Source organism: Notamacropus eugenii, chromosome 5 (assembly GCF_028372415.1).
Source record: "Notamacropus eugenii isolate mMacEug1 chromosome 5, mMacEug1.pri_v2, whole genome shotgun sequence".
NCBI classification, from domain to species: Eukaryota; Metazoa; Chordata; class Mammalia; order Diprotodontia; family Macropodidae; genus Notamacropus; species Notamacropus eugenii.
Window position 1 is genome coordinate 107013151 of NC_092876.1, and position 14584 is coordinate 107027734.

A 14584-nucleotide genomic window follows, 5' to 3' on the forward strand; every position below is an offset into this window, starting at 1 on the left:
CTGTGCTAAGCACTTTACAAGTATCTCCTTTGATCCTCACTACAACCCTGGGAGGTAGGTGATCTTATTATCACTATTTACAGGTGGGGAAACTAAGGCAGAAAGAGGTTAAGGGATTTGTCCAGGGTCACACAGCTAGAAGTGTTTGAGGCTAAATTTGAATTCAGGTCTTCCTCACTCTGATTACTTAAAAGTGTTCAAAAAAAAAAAAAAAGCGTTTGTTAAGCGTGCTTAAAAGCCATCTAATTTAGAATGGTCATTCTCAGCCAAGAAAGACTGCATGCCTGGCACACTGTAAGCACTTAAATTTATGTTTGTTGTATCATTTTCTATCATACTGTATTTTAACTAGTGGTACCAAGCCATTAAGAAGGTTGGCGGTAGAAGTTCCACAAGCTGAAATCACGTATACTTCCAAAAGCATTCTAAAAGCTTTTTCTAAGTTAATCATTTTGTTCAACTTACCATTTCTTTCTTCCATCTTCTGCAGCAGCTGTTGAAGTATGTGAACCTCTTCAGGATGAGATTTATAGGGACATCAGAGGAAACACTGATTATAATTTGAAAACATAACTAGCATCCAACTTTGGCTCCTATATTCCCTCCTCCAAGGCACTGGCAGTCATTAGACAACATTTCTCTCTCATTTTTCCTATTCTGGATCCAATGCCTTTTGATAAGCTTAGTCTGGTTAATTTTCAGACTGGAAATCATGATAAAAGGAACTATCAGAGGTGATTAATATTCAAATTCCATGTTGACTTCAAGTTATACTTCCAAGTCTTGATCCAAAAGTAGGCAAATTAAATAGGAACTTTCTTCATGATAAAAACATTTTCATTCTTTGCATCCATGAATCAGTAAAACACTCTATATGGAAAACAAGGAAAAAGAGTACACATCTGAAAAATGCAGAGTTGATAAATCATTTTTAAAGGGTATAATAAAAGTCACAGAATCACAGTACAGTTGGAATTCCTACAATGTTTTCAATTGGGTTATTCATACCTGAAACTACTGAACTATAATTTGTACACAAAAAATTTTCTCCCAGTGACTTTGCATATACAGGATACAGTAATTAAACAGGTTGGTTTCAACTGAATCTGTAGTTGGTTTCATTTCCTTTTTTAAAAGGAGAACACATTTAAATGAGTAAATACATAGTTATTTGATCACAGAATGTTTAAGATAAAATATATATAAATCAAGTCTTTTTCATTGAAATCTACAATAAACCAAAGGATATTAGATGTTCTAGGGATATTTAGAGATGGTTTGCTTCAATTCCAAATGAGGAATACTCATGGCACCCTCAACTGCATGGCTAATTTTTCTTTCTAAAGAAATCAGCGTCAGTTTTAACACAGCTTCCTAAATTAATTTTTCTAATCTTTACATATTCATTTTTTGCCATCTTATTTAATGTTCAAAGATGACTTTTCAACTTCAAAAATATTAAAGGGAATTTCTGCACCCAAAATGCAAGGCGTACTTAAGTTTTGACATCTAAGAATTGGCATGTTACTTATAGTGGTTAGTGTATCCAATTTGGAATCAGGAGAACTGAGTTAAAAGTCTATCTAAATACTAAGTAGCTATGTTACTGCAGAGAAGTTGTTAGACTTCTCAAAGTTCCAGTTCCATCTCAAAGATGAGTAAGGATACTTTCGATAACTATATTACAGGTTTTGTCCAAAGGACAACACTATAAGGCACTATGAAAATGAACATTATTATTTAACCTGTAGTTTCAGGTCAACTAAAAAAATGCAATTCTTTTATAAAATATAATTAAGGGCCAAAACAATCTTATTTAAATTTCTGATGGGCTTCCAACTTGCAGCCCCACAACTTTCTTAAATTCAAACTTTTTTTTTCAATACCAAAGCCGTTAAATAACCGAGCACAACTGTCATCTCCCCTTCAAGAAATAATATCTGGCAATTTTCTGATCAGGTCCCCATTGCCATACTTAGTGGCAGAAACATACCTATAAGAAAAAGCAATGTTACTAGGTTTTACTAGAGGGTCATTCTTTCCATAAGTAAGAGAAAACTGCTATTTCTTTTATTTACTATGTTAAACCGAAAGGTTTGAAGAACATGTCAAAGGACCAAGCACATTTTTTCTTTTTATACAAGAACTGGTGACACCTTTTTACCACTGTCATTCCTTTTACCACTATTGGGGCATATAGATCGAGTTATCTCCCTTTCCTAGGGGCTCCTACTCCTTAGAAGGCTGCTTCCCTATGGCAGCAGTTAAAAGGGAAATGTATTATTTTTGCTTCAAAGCTTTCCTTTTGGGGGAAGTGAAGAAAGACTACAGGGGTCAAGGCCTGCAAACGACCCCTCGACAAGTTTGGTGTAAAGACACTTTGGTCTGGGTTGCAGCCTTGGCTTGGACGGCTCCCGGACCCCAGCGCTTCCTTGGTTCCAACAAGCCCAAGGCTGCGTTTCCATGCCCCTGGGGCCCGGAGCGGGGAGCAGGGCTTCAGTCGAACGAGGCGCAGTCTCCCGCCACACGTGGGCTCAATTCAGACAGGGGGAGGCGGGGGAGAAGGGGGTCAGGGAGAACCCCGCGCCCCTGCAGCGGCCGGCGCGGGGACTGGGCACTCCCGGTTGAACGCTCCCACGAGAGAACCCGTTTGGCCCACATCCCCGCGAGTCGGCCGGCCGGATCCGGGCTTCCCCCGGGCTGGCCCAGGCCGGTCTCTCCCTGCCTCCTCCGGTAACAGCCGCAAGCGGCGTGACCCCGTGGGAGAGCAGCGCGGGAGGAAAGACGACGCCGCAATTCCGGAACGGAGAAGTCTTTCCGCCGCCGGGTCGATCAAGGTGTCTAATCTGGCCACCTCCTTCCGACCTGCGGCCTGGCTCCCTGCCCATCCGCGGGGCGCCGGGCGTAGCCCCCACCACCCTCCGGCACACCTCCACCGGGAGGATTCCTCGGCCTTTTTTTTTTTTTTTCAAATTCCCGTCGGATACCTACAATCGCTAGATTCCCGCCTCACCGGGAACGGAACACGCGCTTCCGAGCATCCCCGGGCATCCCTAAGGCTAAAGCCGAAATGGGCGGAGTCTGGGTCTCCCATCCGGCGCCTCCAAGAGAAGCGGCCATTGGTTGCTCTTCCGTTTGCCACACCCCTCGACTGGTTACGTACGGGCTTCCGAAGCCCGCGGAAGGCTTCTGTCATGCTCCGGCCCGGTTCCCAAGTGTACGCTCGCTCCCCGGCGCCTGATTGGTTATGTCCAGTCTCGGATTGTCTCGCGCTCCGGGGTTAAGCCAATAGAATCAACCGCAGTCGGGGAGCCGGCATCCTTGCAGCCGTGGCGCCGCGGTTCCCTCCGGTAGGTGTGTGGCTGCCATCTTGTGTGTGGCATTGCCCCGGGTGCAAGGGGGTGGGGTGCTCGGGAGTTGGGGCCGGCGGAGGAAAGGTCTCCTCCAGGACCGTCCTCTTTTTCCTGTTGGAAGGGTGAACAACTCCGTTACCCCGAGTTTCTCATCGTAGGAGGGAGAAAAGAGAGAAAGCGAGGGAGTTGTGGCCGTGATGGAGAGCCACCACTAGTGTTCAGTTTGTTTTTGTTTTGGGGGGGAGGGGGGCGGGGTGGATCTCCGCATCTGTGGGCCCTGACCTTGACCCAGCTAATGGGCATCCCTATCCGGGATACGCTTACACAGTCTACGGGCCGGCCTGCCTCTCGTTGGCCTTCCCCTTCCCGTCGTCATGGTAATAGGGAAGTGGAATGAGGGAGACTTTCTTTGCTTGCCTCGTCATTTCTGAGAACGCTAGAATTGCTTTTGACCGTGATCTTGCGTGGCATCGTCGTAAATGGGTGCTGGGTTCTGACCTCAAATTGTATCTTAATCAGTTGCCTTCCTTAAGATACGGTCCTCACATGCCCTCCAGCCTCCAGTCACCAAACTGCCCTTTGCTCCTTCCTGGGGGATCAGTGTCCAGGAGATCGGGATGTTTTGAGTCAAAAACCTCCTTTGATCTGCCCTCGTAGCTGCCCTGCTGAGGAAGAATTAATGCAACGTGGGCTTGGACTTCTGGATAATTTGTGTACAGTGACAAGGAATGTGTTAGGCTTAGGTTTTAATGTCATTTGACTTTTTAAGCTCTAAGGTGTTCTCTTTTTTTTCCTGAGAAACCTCCCATACTTCTGAGCTCTTTTCCCCAAACACCATTAAAAAATTATAAGGTGGATTTGTATCAGGGACACACATGTATAAATATAACTCTGAAGTCAGGGGATCTGACAACTAGGCTATTGAAAGTCTTCACTGTGCCGTTCTTAGTTTTGGCATCCGGGTGGAGGAGATGAAGATAACTATCTTATTGCACTGAGTTCAGTTTTCAATTATTCAGGGTTAGTCAGTGATCCAGCTGTATGATGGTTTTTGGTGACAAGGACATCAAAGGAATCAAACAGCTGTAATAATAATGAAGAAAATTATAAATTCCATCCTGTGGGTTAAAGGACTTTAGTTTCAAGAAGTCTTTGTTCCCATTCGAATAATATGCAGGAATGCAATGATGAATTTGGGGAGGATTGAGAGGAAAATTAGTTTATATGCAGTGTTTTATAAGTAGTGGATATTGCTGAGTAACAGGATACTAGAGTGCAGTTCTCTAAGTTGTAGATATAACTTTTAACTGAAAATACAGTGCTTTTCATTAATTTCTCACCTATTGAAATTGTGACCACTTGAATGTATTTGCTTATGTTGCATTCAGATAAATCAAGTAGATTCCACAGTCAGTTGTGCATTTGAATGATTGTTTTATTAGTAAAATTGATACCACTTAAGGTGCTATCTAGGATTTTACTTTGCTTTGTGAATTACCTACCTCACTTCTTTCCCAGAGTATACCCCCCTCTACCCCAGCAAACTTTAAACTTTAGTACTACTTGAAAAATCTGTAAGCCAGTACTTTTATGAGTGCCTTATTTAAACTTCTTGAAAATTCTAGTCACAGCCCTGCCACTAGCTTCTCTGCACCAAATCACCTTTTGGGACTTGTTTCCTAGTATGTAAAATGATTTAAATTACTATGAGCGCTGAGATCCCTTAGAGTAATATAGTACATACTTTGGAGCCACTGTCTTAACCCATCACTGGAATTAGCAAGAGAGAGGGCATAAGGGTTATCTTTGTAATTCTATAAGTTAATCAGCTCCCAATAGTATCTTTACTTCTTTACTTCTGTGATGAGCCATTGATATTGAATAGTCAGCCAGATGTAATTAGCTATTAGAAACAGGTATTTACTAGAGTGGTATATCTGGTACAGTTTTTACAAAATATCCCCCCACCAAATCTTTGACACACTTTCAGACCACCATTACATACAGAGTCTAAGGCAGGGGTGGGGAACTGCAGCCTCCAGACCACTTGTGGCTTTCTAGGTTCCTCAAATTTGATTCTTTGACTGAATCCAGACTTATTTGAAAGTCCACACCCAAGGACCTAGGTGGCCACAAGTAGTCTGAAGGCCACAGGTTTGCTACCTCTGATCTAGGGGAAGATGAGCTCAGCCTTAGAACACACATGTGGCAAAGGGGTAACCCACATATCCTGGAAGTTCATTTGCTAGAGTCCTCAAGATATCCCCGTTAAGTTTGGTATAGCTTTTCTGTTGGGCTCTTTGTAGAAGCTGGAGTTTGCCTTTCCTCCTCTTGTCTTTGACTCCCAGTGTATATAACTGATGTCAGCTCTTGCTATCCTGGGGATGTGCTAGCATTAGTTGAAAAGTCCAAAATCTATGCCTTTCTAAAGTCCACAGCATCCTCCTCAAGTCACAAGCAGGCAGGAGGAGACCGAAGCATTTGCTTCTAAGGAGCATGATCAAATCCCTCAACCAGTCAGAATGACTTGTCATACCTTAAGAAATATCCAGGCCTCGTTTATACCTAGTGAATTAACAAGATATTTTCTTACCTAGTTATGGATTCCAGGCATAGTATCCTGTTACTTACTTTTAGTGGGGTGAGAGTATTGTCTAGGTCAACTCCTGTCCTTATCCAGTTATGATATTCCATGATTCTTTGCCTTGAGTCTGTTTTTTTTATAGCTCTTTTGTTAATACAACCTAAAGGCAAATGAGGGCAGCTAGGTGGTACAGTGGATAAGAAGACTCTGGCCTCAAATAGCTGTGTGACCTAGGCCAAGTCACTTAACCCTGTTTGCCTCAGTTTCCTCATCTATAAAATGAGCTGGGAAGGAAATAGCAAACCACTCCAGTATCTTTGAGAAAATCTCAGATGGGGTCACAAAGAGTCAGACATAACTAAAAATGACTGAACAGTAATAACAAAGGCAAAGGATTGTAACTACTATAACATACAAATAAGTTTATTTCACTGATTTTCATTTTTATTAGTTAAATACAAGTATTTTAAAAATCATTATATGAATGTTTATTACTTTAAAGAACACATCTTAATTTGGTAACTATGGATACCTACCATGCTACCTTTCTTACATAAAACTATATGATCAATAAACGCTTAAGCTGAAAATGAATTATGAATATAGATAATGTGGTTCATTTGTATTTTGTCCAAGTAAGATTTTATATTTATTTTTTATATCAATCAGCAAAGTGAATTACAACACAGTATAAATTTTTAAAAATTTGTTTTATAAATTATTCTTTTATTATTGCTTCTCTCTCTATCCCTAAAGGAAAAGATTCTTAGTCTCCTGCTTAGAAACATCATGGTTTTCCACAAGTTCAGAAAAATGTTCTCATACGTATAGTGAAGTATTTTCTCATGAACTTAAGTAATTAAACCTAAAAGAGTTGCATTAAAAAAAGGTAGATGAAATATTAGCGAAAGAAAGGGAATAAGCATTTATTAAGTTCCTGCTATGTGCCAGGCACTATTAAGTGCTTTACAAATATTATTTCATTTGATCTGCACAACTCCGTGAGGTTGATTCTATTGTTATTCCCATTTTATAGGAATGATGAAACTGAGGCAGGCAGGTGAATTAACTTGCCCAGAGTCACACAGCTAGTAAGTGTCTGAATCTGGATTTGAATCTAGATCTTCCTGACTCCAGACTAAGTGCTTTATCCACTGGGCCACCTAGCTGGCTAGAACAAAATAGAGGAAATTACCTCTATTTCCATGTGGAGAAAAAAAAAATGCCATATTTTTAAATTGTTACCCATTTGTTAAATCATATGTAATATATGTATACATATGTTTATGATTTTTCTTTTTAGAAAGGAAAATATTGCTAGCATTAGAATTTTCTCATATTGCACAGTGAGGTTTCACTGTTTTAAACAATTGGGATGATTGTGTTTCATAAGACAAATTCATGTCAATTTATCCATTTACACTGTTAATTACTCCAGAGTAGCACTGACCTTAGATTAGATGGAATAACTTTTTTTTTTATGTTAGATGTGTGATTTTATTGATATAAGGACCTAACTTCCCCTTAAAGAAACCACTTTGCTAGTACAGATCTGTAATTGTCCTACAACTTACTTATGCTAATTAAGGATCTTTAAATCTTTACCTAAATGTTTATAAAGTCAGGCCTAGCAGCACTCCTGCTCTCCCTTCCCTCCCCTCAAGTCATCATCACAGGCAGCAAGCAGTCCTTAGCAAGAAAGGGCCACTAACACTACCACTGAAGACTGATCATCTGCCCTGCAAAGGCCAGGTATATACCCAAAAGCCCCAAGAAAAGGAGCCTTCTTTAGGCTGTTAGTGCTATTTCTAACCAGGTCTTTCCCAGCTTTGGGGGAGAAGCCATTGGAAGGCAGGAGAGCAACTTTCTGTAAAGGTACTTCAATTCCCTCTTTCTCAAGAGCTGTAACTACTAAAACCCAGAAAAAATTCCTCCACCTCAGTTTTTGGTACAGTCATATGACTCAGCATCAAAAAGGGCTATGATTTTATTGAAGAAAATGACACTAAAGAGATGGATTACCCTCTTCTCTGTCTCCATAAATCAGCCCTTCTTAAACGATGGGTTTCTATCCCATATGGGGGTCGTGTAACTGAATGTGTGTCATTCAAAAATCTGGCAACAGTAAAAGCTTTCTGAACTCACAACGACCAAAAAATTCTTAACTCACAAAAAAAAACCCCCCAAAATCAAACTCGTAATGAATCTAAGGTGTTTCTGGCAGTGCTTGCCAGTGTTACACCTCAAGACTTCACTGCAGCCTTTATTCTGAACACGCAACGTGCCCACTTTGCACTGTGCGTGTTGTCTCACCATGCAATGCCAACAAACACTGCCCAGAAACACCTTGGTTCAGATATAAGATTATTGTCTTTTTTTAAATGGTAAAAATTATATGTATGTCAAAGAGTTGTTTATTTCTTTATGATTTATTGTCAGTAAATGTTGGATGTGCATACTTTTTTGGTATATACACTCCATTATGTAAAGATTTCTAGGACATTAAGGGGTTTTCCTGATTCCAGGTTCAATGCTCTATCTACTACACCACTTAACTGCACTCACATATTTTAAGTTCGATATATTTGTAATTCTTTAAGCCAATTTTTATCTGTGGGAACAAATTCTGAAGTTATTCTTTCAAATCAGCATTCAACAAATTTGCTTGGGATTCAGGAGCTAGACCCAAAATTTAGAAGTAAAATGAATTTTTCATCTTAAAAGTAAAAAAGTTTTTTAAAAAAAGGAAATAAAGACTCCTTGTTGTCAAAGACCACTGATTCTCAAACCAGGGATGAGATTCAAATTAAAGGTCTACAGAAAGGTCTCAATGAATCTACTGTAAAGATCCAAGGAGAAGCTAAGCACATCCGCTAAGGCGTTTTTTTTAGTTTTCTGGACCATATATGACCATTCCCCTTCTTATCCAATTCAACCCTTCTTTTCCCCAGGGGATTACAGGCTGGAAAGCCCAGGCTGAAAGAAATGCAGCAGTTTTCTTAGGGCCAAGAAGAGGTCCTCCATCATCTGCATTGCTCCTGACATTGAATGGTGTTGTCTTGTGAAATTTGTCTTGTTAAGTTTTTATAATAATAAAATCAGAGAATATATGAACAAGAATTACAATGTATACTTTTTATTTAGAACTGTGGTATCAAAAATGCTAAACAATAAAACAAAATTTCTTGATGTTTAAAATTCACTGAGTTCTGACAGTTCAGTGGGAAATAAGATATTATTCATATACAACCTTTTGGTCACACATTTACTGCATACGGTGAGGTATACTGCTTTTAGGTTAAACTTCAGACATAAGTTAAACATTTTTCAAATGGGGCTTCTGGTGTTGAAACACCCATTGCTTTTTATATTAAAGATGCTTACACACAATAGAAAGGAAGATGCTTCTTAAGCTGTGATTCCAACACAAGTCCTCTGACATGAAATCCTGTGGGGATAGAAAGGGCTAGTACAGGTATCACAGCTGTCAATCAAGCATTTAGTGCTGGCTCTCATGTTTACTACCTAATATCAGAGCTCTGAGGTGCCTGCCAAGCTTTCTGTGTTCTTTGACTCAGAGATCTGAGTACTACTTGTTCCTTGCATCCTTCCCTTTTGAAGGTGCTGTTGCTGTATTCCTTTATGTAAAGTTGGTGTGAATGTATACCAAGTGGATAAATAGCCTGAAACTTTCTCTCCTCTCCCTCACCTCCCATCCTATTTATCAAGGCTTTTTTTTGCTTTGTTCTCTTCCCATTATGTTTCTGTTAAGATACACAAACATACTTGCAAATACAGTCTTTCATCAAATTAGTAGTAAATAGTGAAGCAGGTCAAATTAATATCAATGTACCCAGTGCATGGGATCATCTTCTAGACCCTGCATCGACCCCACAGTGTAAATAGGCCAGGATGTTCATTTCCTCCCAACAACTTTTTAAAATTTAATTTCATTATTTGTTTCAATTAACAAGCATTAATTTTTTTCTTCTTCGTACCTCTTTCTCCTCACCCTCCATTGAATAAGAAAAAAAAGGAAAAAAACTATCATTTTTGCATAGTCAAATTCTCTCATTGGCTATGTCCAAAAATCTATCTCATTTTGGATCTTGAATCAATCAACTCTCTGTCAAAAGGTGGGAAGCATGCTTCATCATTGATCCTCTGAACTGTGGTTTGACCAGATTTCTCAAGTCTTTCAAAGTTGTTTTTCTTTATACTGTAATTGTATAAATCTTGGTTCTGGTCACTTCACTCTGCATCAGTTCTTACAGGTCTTCCCAATTTTCTCTGAATTGATCTATTTATTTTTTTATGGCACAACAGTATTTCAGTGTGTTCATAAGCCATAATTTGCATAGCCATTCCTTAATAGATGGACACCCCTTTTGACGCTCCTTTAGTTTTCAGATTTTTTTACTACTACAAAAAGAACTGCTGTAACTATTTTGGTATGTATGAGTACTTTTCCTATTTCTTCGATCTCTTTGGCTTTTAGATATAGTAGTGCTTTTACTGGGTCAAAGGATATACAAAGTTTATTGACTTTGAGGGTATGGTTTCAAAATGCTTTCCAAAATAGCAGCTAGATAGCAAAGTGGATAGGGCATGCTGAACTTACAGTCAGGAAGACCTGTGTTAGTTGTGAGTGACCTTAGGCAGGGCTCTTAACCTTTATCTCAGTTTCCTAAAGTATAAAATGAAAATAATACTAGCACCTGTGTCACAGGATTATCATGAAGATTGAGATAAAATACTTAATGTGCTTTTCAAGCCTTAAAACACTCTATAAATGCTAGGTATAATAATAATGATAAAATAATAATTCATATTTATGCCTTAATTTCTGTTTTCCTGAAACCTCACCAAAAATTGGCATTTTACTTTTTATTTATTTATTTATTTAACTTTTAACTTTCATTTTCACAAAATTTTGGGTTCCAAATTTTCTCCCCATTTGCCCCCTCCCCCCACCCCAAAACACCAAGCATTCTAATTGCCCCTATCACCAATCTGCCCTCTCTTCTAACATCCCTCCCTTCCCTTATCCCCATCTTCTCTTTTGTCCTGTAGGGCCAGATAACTTTCTATACCCCATTACCTGTATTTCTTATTTCCTAGTAGCAAGAACAGTACTCGACAGTTGTTCCTAAAACTTTGAGTTCCAACTTCTCTTCATCCCTCCCTCCCCACCCATTCCCTTTGGGAAGGCAAGCAATTCAATATAGGCCATATCTGTGTAGTTTTGCAAATGACTTCCATAATAGTCATGTTGTGTAAGACTAACTATATTTCCCTCCATCCTATCCTGCCCCCCATTGCTTCTATTCTCTCTTTGGATCCTGTCCCTCCCCAAGAGTGTTGACTTCAAATTGCTCCCTCCTCCCATTGCCCTCCCTTTCATCATCCCCCTCACCCTGCTTATCCCGTTCTCCCCCACTTTCCTGTATTGTAAGATAGGTTTTCATACCAAAATGAGTGTGCATTTTATTCCTTCCTTTAGTCAAATGTGATGAGAGTAAGCTTCATGTTTTTCTCTCACCTCCCCTCTTTTTCCCTCCACTAAAGTCTTTTTTTGCTTGCCTCTTTTATGAGAGATAATTTGCCCCATTCCATTTCTCCCTTTCTCCTCCCAATATATTTCTCTCTCACCCCTTAATTTCATTTTTTTGAGATATGACCCCATCCTATTCAGTTCACTCTGTGCTGTGTGTGTGTGTGTGTGTATGTGTGTGTGTAATCCCACCAACTACCCAGATACTGAAAAGTTTCAAGAGTTACAAATATTTTCTTTCCATGTAGGAATGTAAACAGTTCAACTTTAGTAAGTCCCTTATGACTTCTCTTTGCTGTTTACCTTTTCCTGCTTCTCTTCATTCTTGTGTTTGAAAGTCAAATTTTCTTTTCAGCTCTGGTCTTTTCATCAAGAATGCTTGAAAGCCCTCGATTTCATTGAAAGACCATTTTTTCCCTTGAAGTATTATACTCAGTTTTGCTGGGTAGGTGATTCTTGGTTTTAGTCCTAGTTCCTTTGACTTCTGGAATATCCTATTCCATGCCTTTTGATCCCTTAATGTAGAAGCTGATTGTATTTCCACAATACTTGAATTGTTTCTTTCTAGCTGCTTGCAATATTTTCTCCTTGACCTGGGAACTCTGAAATTTGGCCACAATGTTCCTAGGAGTTTTTCTTTTTGGATCTCTTTCAGGAGGGGATCGGTGGAAGCTTTCAATATTTATTTTGCCCTCTGGTTCTAGAATCTCAGGGCAGTTTTCCTTGATAATTTCATGAAAGATGATGTCTAGGCTCTTTTTTTGATCATGGCTTTCAGCTAGTTCCATAATTTTTAAATTGTCTCTCCTGGATCTATTTTCCAGGTCAGTTGTTTTTCCAATGAGATATTTCACATTATCTTCCATTTTTTCATTCTTTTGGTTTGTTTTGTGATTTCTTGGTTTCTCATAAAGTCATTAGCCTCCATCTGTTCCATTCTAATTTTGAAAGAACTATTTTCTTCAGTGAGCTTTTGAACCTCCTTTTCCATTTGGCTAATTCTGCTTTTGAAAGCATTCTTCTCCTCATTGGCTTTTTGAACCTCTTTTGCCAATTGAGTTAGCCTATTTTTCAAGGTGTTATTTTCTTCAGCATTTTTTTGGGTCTCCTTTAGTAAGGTGTTGACCTGCTTTTTCATGCTTTTCTTGCATTTCTCTCATTTCTCTTCCCAGTTTTTCCTCCACCTCTTTAACTTGATTTTCAAAATCCTTTTTGAGCTCTTCCATGGCCTGAGCCCATTGAATATTTATTTTGGATGTTTGGGATACAGAAGCCTTGACTTCTATGGCTGGTAAGTATTGTTCTTCCTCATCTGAAAGGATGGGAGGAGATATCTGTTCCCCAAGAAAGTAACCTTCTATGGTCTTATTTTTTTTCCCTTTTTTGGGCATTTTCCCAGCCAGTTACTTGACTTCTGAGTTTCCTCTCCACACCCACCTGGCCTCCAGATCTGCCCAGCCAGTGCTTGGGGTCTGAGATTCAAATGCTGCTTCCCAGCCTTAGGGCTTCGGCAGGGGAGGGGCTGCTATTCAGTGTGAGATTAAGTTCAGGTGCTCAGGTCGGGGCAGGGCTGCCACACGGGGCTCAGTTCCCTCAGGGGGTTTATGCAGAGACCTTCAACAATGGATCCGAGCTCCTGCCTGCTTTGGGAGCCCTTGTCTGCTGCTGCCTCCCAAGGGGGCCTGAGTTATGGAGATACCCCACTCCGCTCTCGGCTAGCCAAAAAGACCCTCTCACTGACCTTTGGTGCCTGTGGGTGGACGGACCTGCTAGGCCGCTGGAGATTCCATCCCTGAAGCGTGCTCGGATCTGCTCCTCTCAGTGCCATGCAGCCAAGGCAGGGCTGGGCTCTGCTCCAGGTCTGGTGCGCAACGGACCTTTCCCATCGGTTTTTCAGGTCTTTCTGGAACAGAAATCTCCTCTGCTCCATTGCTCTGTGGCTTCTGCTGCTGCAGAATTTGTTGGGAGTTCTTCTTTACATGTGTTTTATGGGCTGTGGGTTTGGAGCTAGCATATGTGTATCTTTCTACTCCGCCATCTTGGCTCCTCCCCCGCATTTTACTTTTTTTTAAATATCTTTGCCAGTCTGACAGATGAGGTAATAATAATAATAGCTAACATGTATCACTTACTATGTGTCAGGCATGGTGCTAAGCACTTTACAATTATCATCTCATTTGAATCTCACAGCAACCTTGGGAAGCAGGGGCTAGTATGATTCCCTTTTTACAGATAAGGAAACTGACAAGGATTAAATGATTTTCCCGAAGTCGCATGGCTAGTTAGTATCTTGAGGCATGATTTGAACTGAGTCTTCTGACTCCTAGCCCAGTGCTCTATCCACTGTGCTACCTAGTTTCCCTTAGAACCTAAGAGTTATTTTAATTTGTATTTCTGTAATTATTAGTGGTTTGAAAAAACTTTTTCACAGAGTTGTTGATAGTTTGGATTGAATTTCTTCCTTGGAAAACAATGTATTCATATCCTTTGATTACTTATCTTTTCCTTTCCTGACAATATTTAGAAAAATATTTACCTGGGAATTTTTCACTCATGAAAAGCCACTGTGGCAGACTGGTATCCAGGGCAGCCTCAGCTTGCTTCCATATGAGTGGTGTTCCATTCTCAGATCCAGCCTTCTTCAGTGCCCCATTAAAGGCAATCTGTCTTGCCACCTCAGTCTCTGAGAAGCCAGCAGGAGGGGAAAAGGCAGTGGCTTCTGCCAAGGGTCATCATTTGTTTAGTGTCACTTTTCATATTTTAACAACTCTCTTAAAAAAAAAAATACCCACACTACTTTCACTGCAGCGTGTAGAATACTCCTAAAGTTTTGTGCAGGCCAAATATGTAGGATATTTAATGATGAAATTAACTGGAATAAATGTAAAGTTCTAATTTAGGCACATGTTGTCCAAACACATTGCACATGTACAAAATTATTATATATCTGAGAGTTGTAGTTGACCGTAGGCTAAAGTGTAAATCAGTGGTGTAATGGGGGTTGCTTTAAAAAAAAAAAAACAACTAACATTCTTAGACTGGACTTAATAGTAGTATAGTATCTAAGATCCAGGAGATAATAGTTTTACTGTA

At 40.1% G+C, this 14584-nt stretch overlaps 2 protein-coding genes across 4 annotated transcripts in view; one reads left to right on the plus strand and one right to left on the minus strand.

The window, feature by feature from the left end:
- SETDB2 (SET domain bifurcated histone lysine methyltransferase 2) overlaps positions 1–3191 on the minus strand; it is a 57730-nt gene extending 54539 nt beyond the window's left edge. For both annotated transcript variants that reach the window (XM_072610514.1, XM_072610513.1), the window contains exons 1-2: positions 2992–3191; positions 466–870 (exon numbers count right to left, since the gene is read on the minus strand). In XM_072610514.1, the coding sequence (XP_072466615.1) occupies positions 466–481 (16 nt within the window). In that variant the 5' untranslated portion in view covers positions 482–870; positions 2992–3191. The remainder of the gene's footprint in view (positions 1–465; positions 871–2991) is intronic.
- Positions 3192–3194: 3 nt separating this feature from the next.
- CAB39L (calcium binding protein 39 like) overlaps positions 3195–14584 on the plus strand; it is a 149804-nt gene continuing 138414 nt past the window's right edge. The window contains exon 1 of one of the 2 annotated variants that reach the window (XM_072610527.1): positions 3195–3350. The gene's annotated coding sequence lies outside the window, so the exon portion shown is untranslated. The remainder of the gene's footprint in view (positions 3351–14584) is intronic. The other variant, XM_072610528.1, reaches the window with a different exon arrangement.